The sequence below is a fragment of the Anoplophora glabripennis genome, unplaced genomic scaffold (genome assembly GCF_000390285.2).
Source record: "Anoplophora glabripennis isolate ALB-LARVAE unplaced genomic scaffold, Agla_2.0 scaffold14, whole genome shotgun sequence".
In the NCBI taxonomy this organism is placed as follows: domain Eukaryota; kingdom Metazoa; phylum Arthropoda; class Insecta; order Coleoptera; family Cerambycidae; genus Anoplophora; species Anoplophora glabripennis.
The window spans coordinates 1582698-1589597 of NW_019416352.1; the positions used below are offsets into that span (position 1 = coordinate 1582698).

General features: G+C 32.6%; 1 protein-coding gene across 1 annotated transcript in view; it reads left to right on the forward strand.

Annotated features, from left to right (window-relative positions):
* The first annotated feature begins 4481 nt into the window (after positions 1-4481).
* LOC108904033 overlaps positions 4482-6900 on the forward strand; it is a 10251-nt gene continuing 7832 nt past the window's right edge. Inside the window, exons 1-2 of the mRNA XM_023454217.1 lie at positions 4482-4557; positions 4610-4871. Of these exons, the coding sequence (XP_023309985.1) occupies positions 4494-4557; positions 4610-4871 (326 nt within the window). The 5' untranslated portion in view covers positions 4482-4493. The remainder of the gene's footprint in view (positions 4558-4609; positions 4872-6900) is intronic.

Genomic DNA, 6900 nt, shown 5'->3' on the forward strand with positions numbered 1-6900 from the left:
ATATCTCCAATACCGTTAGAGATAGGTATAGGGAACCTATACACAGTTTGAAAGAGTTTTAAATTTCCCAACTCCCAAAGTAAAAATATACTGGGTGTTCCATTTAAAATAACCAAGTTATTGCTGTTTAAAGTTGAGAGAAGTATTCAGCAGTTTTTTGAACACCCTGTATAATACTAAGTGACGACAAATATAACAATTTATAACTTCAAGGATCTAAAATAGACCCTCCAAAGCTGCTTCCTTAAAATTATTTTTTTATTGCTAATATTAAATTTCTACGCTATGCCTGCATTTTCACTTAAATTGAAATATCTCACAAACTGTAAGTCCTAGGTATGCAGAACCTTTAATAAAGTTCACCTATTTTTTTACGGTGCTTTCAAAAATGCAGTAAAATACAGGGTGTTCCATTTAAAAAAACATAACTTTGATATGGTACGCTTTTCCTGGACACCCTGTATATCTCAAAATATTTTTAAAATGTAGCCGTAATCAACCTACACATACCCACCTAAACAGGTTTCTGTAACATTTGCCGTTTGGTCACTAGCGACCGAGGCGTTACTGGTGGCCCACCCTGTATATCTTTAAACCAACACATAGGATCGCTTTGGGCCATTGACAACTTTTGTTCAGGAAGGTGAGAGCTATATCATATTTCTATTTCGGCCATTTTGACCGAAAGCCATTTTCCATAAGGTTTGTGTGGGGTCCTTTGTTGTCGAATTTTGTTTTCTGCTTCTGACGCCTCAAAATTCGAATCCATCGAAACTCATAAACTCAGGTTAATGTCACAGCATACATTTTTATTTTTTTTATGATATTTACTGGGTAATAACGAGAATGAAGCAAATTTTTCTCCAAGTTTTGCAATATTTTTTAAGTTTCATTTCTTCTTTAACGTACTCTCAAACTCTCAAATTATATCTTATACAGGGTCCCAAAAAGACCTGAATTCTCCAATAACTTTTCAGTATTGTGTTCCTTCAAAAAAGTTTTAGATAAATCTTGTACAATATCAAGAAACCAATGTGCTGGTGTCCTTGGATTTGACTTTAATCTTAAGATTCAAGGTTAACTTGAAAATTTTAAAGAAACTCTATTTTGTATGTTTAATTTTACTTTCGAATTTTATTATTTCAGTGTATCCGAATGTACTCATTTCAACACGACTGTACGACTTGAAAGTGCCACAGTCATGGTAAAATGCGAAAAGGACTCTAACCTCGTATACGAAAACGTCCACAATCCCATCACCATCACCGAAGAAGTGTGGAAGAAGCAATCCATAACGAACACCCACAACACACCTATCAGCGTATTGATCTTGGTAATCGACAGCGTCTCCAGAATAAACTTCAACAGAACCATGCCACTGACGAGAAAATTCTTACTTAACAACAAATTCACAGACTTCATAGCGTACAACAAAGTAGACGACAACACCTTTCCCAATTGCATGGCCCTCTTGTCGGGTCTAAATTTGAGGCAAACGTACTCAAAGTGCAATCCCAGGGAAGTTGGCGCGCTAGACGAATGTCCAATGATATGGTACGACTTTCAAAAGTTGGGATATGTGACTGCCTACGCCGAGGACTGGGCTGATATTTCAACTTTCAATTATAATATAAAAGGGTTTCAGAAGCCACCAACTGACTACTACTTCAAACCGTACGTAGAGGCTGCTGAAACTCTGAATGTGACTAGGAAAGAAGGCATGCCCTATTGCGCTGGACCCGAAACCGAAGGTAATATGGATCTATTCAAAAAGTCATTCAGGCCGGTGCTGTAAACACATTGGTTTCAATCTTGAAGTGTTTTCAATAAACATGTACTTTAGAGTGGGTCAAAAAAATCGACTATTTTTTTTACTTTATACTCTGAAAAATAGGTTGCTAGGCACCTATAGAAAATTCTCTCCACATATGAGCTCTTAATTTTAATAGGAAGATCCTCCGCTATACAGTTTTCCATTTTTTCCTCAGTATTAAAAAAAAAAATCATATCTCTCTATCAACTATTCGTTAAAAATATATCTCCTCATATACTTGTAGGAAATTGAACGCTCTACAAAAAAGGTTTCTTACAATTTTTTCGCAAACCTCACCGTTTAAAAGATATTAAAAGTTGAAGTTTGATTATTTTAAGACAAATTTCTGTTTTGCTTATGAATTTTATAACTCGTTAACAAAAAATCGTAATGAAATGCGCTATTCATAGTGTTGTAGGAAATTAACTGCTCTACAAAAATGGTCTCTTATGATTAGTCGATTAAATAAAGCGTTTAAAAGATATTCATCGTCAAAGTTCAATGCACGCCAATTTTAACAGTTTTTGATTAATAATTCGGAAAATTTCAATTTACTTTATGAGTTTCAGGGAAATTTATACAAATTTGAATTTCTATCGTAAAAGTAACCATTATAGAGAAGTACTTTGTCGAAAATTTATTTGAAACTTTTATTCTGATAATATTTTTATAAATTTTACCTCTAATAATTTAAAATCGCTATCGTGTTGTTATTTTTTTTTGAAAGCGTGTGTTCAAAACGCATTTCAAAACTTTTTTCCACAAAATATACATAAAATTTTTCGTTCTAGGGGATTTTTGTTTTGAATTTCATTACTTCTGTTTGTCTTGTGAAACTAACGCCATCGATGTTTTTTATTCTCAACTTATCTTTAGTATCAATACGTTTCGTACTGCATTTTCAATTATTCTAAAACTCATGATCTCGTATACGTGATAAGATAGTTTATTATTATTACAAATAAGTCTTATAATCACTACATAAATTTATTTATTATTAATTAACCTATAATGGATAAGGAAATTCGTTTGATCGGTATACCTATGCAAAAAATTTTGGAACGTAAGTTACCAACAGTGAAAGAGGTTATGAGTGTGTTATTCTATCAACTGAAAGTTTTAAAGTGTTCAATCAAACAAAATGCTAAAAATTCAGTTGACCAAGTTATTGAACTGTGGAAAAAATCAGATTCCAACTAGTGGAGCTCCTAATGCAGTCAAAAAAATCATACTCAATGGTTAAAATTACAACAGCTTAAAAAAAATCAGCACAAAACCAAAATGTTTGAAANAAAATACATTTATTTTCCTCAGAGACAGTAACATACTGTATAGGAATAGTCACAAATATAAATAATAGTGTGTAGGTACCTAATTTATTTTACTAAATTGATTAATTGAATAAAATAAGCAGAGTAAAAATGCTGTAATAATTTCTTTTTAAATATCTAGGTCTTTTTACGATGTAATAATTATTTCGGTACGAATCATTCATCAAACGAGCTCGAAAATACAAAAAAAATCCTCGAAGTGGCTTTAGAATCCTTCAAAGAAACATAACTTCTACGAAATATGTATTTCAGAAGAATGTTAAAGCCCATTCGAGGGATTTTGATATATTTTGAAGCTGCTTTAATACCCGGTAGTGCGTTTCGAAATTAATACAATGTATTTCAAGACTGACATTATGCATTTTATCCTTTATTTTTTTCAGTAAAGTCGTCTTGAGATCAAAAACCTTCTGCAAGTTCATGAAATTTTATAGATTGTACCTCTAAACACTTCATCTCAAAAACCGTTAAATATACCTCAAAAGCCTCAAAATGTTTCTCAATAACATTTTGTCGTATATCACATTAAAAAAAAAAACGCTTTACTACTGGACAAATCTGGAATCAGGCATAAAAAAGTAAAGTATCGACATTGACATTGTGCATACAGTTTTTCATTTTAAGAAACATTTCTTAATAATATTGGTGATGTTTCATACAAAAATGTCTCACTGACTGTGTCGATGCGTGAGGTTTTTCATGTGAACTGTTCTTCATACATTCTTGTTTTTATTTCAAGCCTCTTATCCTTCTTTACCTATGGAAGAATATAATTAGTACCCTGGTATAAAATTGTATGCCTGTTACTTGGTATGTGCTACCAAATATATATTCTTTCAATATACGTTATTTGAGTTTGTTGAAATTTTCATCCTTTTTTTATTTTGGTATCTCGACTCTGTGATGTTTCTGATAATTCCTTAACAATTTTGCACAAGTTTCACTTCTCTTTTTTTTCATTCCTGCTGTCTTCCTTCACATAATTTAATTTCAGTAGATATAGACAGTTGTTCTAAGAAAACCGACTCAACGAAGGGTCCCCTTTCTATTTTTTCGCTATATGCGTTGAACGATTTTGTAGGTCTACCAAGATGAGGAACTGGTTTGTCTTTAGGTGATGGCAGCGATTGGTGAACACTTTTAGGAAAGTTGACGTGTTGTAGTAACCATTCCGTATCACTTTTTACAAACTGATAGCCATGTCTATGCGATTGACTACTAAATTGATATAATTGATTTAATATGTCAAATTAAACGTTCTTATTCCGACTCTGAACATAAAATTCAATGTTTGTGTAACATAAATATCACTTCGCTCTTAAAAGTTAAATTAGTTGGTGGCAGCAGCAATGTACGTACTTACATTATTATTAATCATTATTTTCAAAACGATCGTAGTGTCGTCGGACACTAGTAAGTCAACAAATTGTTTTTACAAACATGTTGTAATCTCTTGTAATTGTAGCCTTCATATTAATCACAAATGAATGCAAGATACCCTCCTTTCCCACGTTTAGCAAGGAGGCCAAAGAAGTTTTCGTTCCTCAAAACTATACGAGTTGTACAGACTCCGAACTTTTAACGTCTACCACTGTTGTAAATAATACTGCTTATCTGCATATAAATGGGGAGAATGAAATATATGACGAAGACGAAGAACCACCAACCTGTTGTTACAGCTATGTAACTAGAAATGGTACTGATGAAGAACCGGACGTTGGAATAAGGTAAGGACCAAGAAGAGAATATTTTACATTATAAGACCGGAAAGTGGTGTTCTGCAGGTAGTCTTTCGCTGCAGTGGAAGATTTCCATCCTTGTAAGGTTAGGACTGTATTTCGCTAGGGCATTTCTCCAACTTCGGTTGAATTCTTTCCCATATTATGAAATATAATGTACTGTGTGTGGTGATCTTAGCTATAAATAAATGTCTCCTATGAAGGTACAAATATATTTCTGAATTTACAATCTGGTGCTATTCATTTTGATTTAGGAATATTAACGATCAATATTGTTTTCTCATCTTCTTTCATGACGTGCTCTTGTTGAATTTTTTACTTTGTTAGTAGATTTAGATACAAGATATTCGCTATCTAGAGCATTGTAGCGAACAGACTTCTTTTTCGTAAAGGTGTTGGTTATAAAAAATAATACACTGAATACAAACAAGCTCCATAAGGTCGAAGAAGCCAGAATTTTGGATTTTCCTGCAAAATAGACAAAAGAACTTTATCGCCCACATTTTTGACATTTTTTTGCTCCATCATACTGTGATGGACTTAGTTTCACTTCGCTTATGGTGCAAATACAGGGTGAGTCGGAATAATCGTACCAAACTCCAGGGACATGTCAAAATAATAAGAAAAAACTCAGTAATAGAGTAATTTCAAATATAAACAATTTTATAGATCCGTACACTATGTACAGGCTGGCCCATTTTCGATGGCAATTCAGGGTATTTCAGAAACTACTAAAGATATGATAAATGTGACACCACGTTCTCGAGCTCGATTTTCATGGCAAACTCGACTGTTAGATTGGAAATTTGCTATCTTCATTTGTTTCTGAGTTACAGGGCGTTTCTCATTATTGTGACACTTTTTAACATGTCTGTATCTCAGCTGTTAAATAGATTTTTTTCCGCTTTTCAGCAATATATCACATGCTATACTTATTTTTACAAACACGGGAGATACGGGGTGTTTCATATATAAATTATATATTGTTTTCCTTTTTAATATAACCGGCTATGAAAATACATATAAAACTATAATTCTTACTTTTACAAAAGTCATATCTGTTGTAAAAATATGACATTTATTTTAAATGCACAACATATACTCGTGTGATAATATAACACTAACGAAATTTTAGGAGATAGGTGGATAGGAACAAACGGACCGATCAGATGGCCAGCTAGGTTACCTGATTTGAGTCCGTTGGACTTTTTCCTTTGAGGTTTTCTAAAAGACATTATATTTAAAATTCCTTTTAATAATATTTCAAATACCTATACGAATAGGTACATATGAATGCTACCCGAAGCGTTGCCAGAAGATGCGTGAAATGTGTGACAGTTGTGCGACGGCAATTTGAAAATTTAGCTATCATTTTTGAAAGTTTTTATTGATGTAGGTACTTACTATTGTCTAATTTACGTTTAATATTGTAACTTCAGTTGAAGTGGAATAAAAATTTGAAAACTCTGTCTTTTCTTATCTGTAATATATATTTTAAATAAACGTCATATTTTTATAACAGATATGAGTTTTGTAAAAGTAAGAATTATAGTTTTGTATGTATTTTCACAGCCAGCCATGTTAAAATGTAAAAAAGGATCGAATGTATATATAAAACACCCCGTACCTTCTGTGTTTGGAGAAATAACTATAGCATGTGGTATATTGCTGAAAAGCAAAAAAAAATCTGCAATTTTTTAGGTCATAACCAGCTACGATTTCCATTTAAAAAATTATAACTTTGGGTCATAACTCCGGAATCTTAAGACCTACTAAAAATCTAATATCGGCATTCAATTTTACGCCAAAGAATTAGTCTTGAGCAGTTTTCACTTTAACTCTAACTTATTTAACAGCTGAGATACAGACATGTTCAAAAGTGTCACAATAACGAGAAACGCCCTGTAACTCAGAAACAAATGAAGATAGCAAATTTCTGATTTGGCAGTCGAGTTTGCCATGAAAATCGAGCTCGAGAACGTGGTGTCAGATTTATCATATCTTTAGTAGTTTCTGA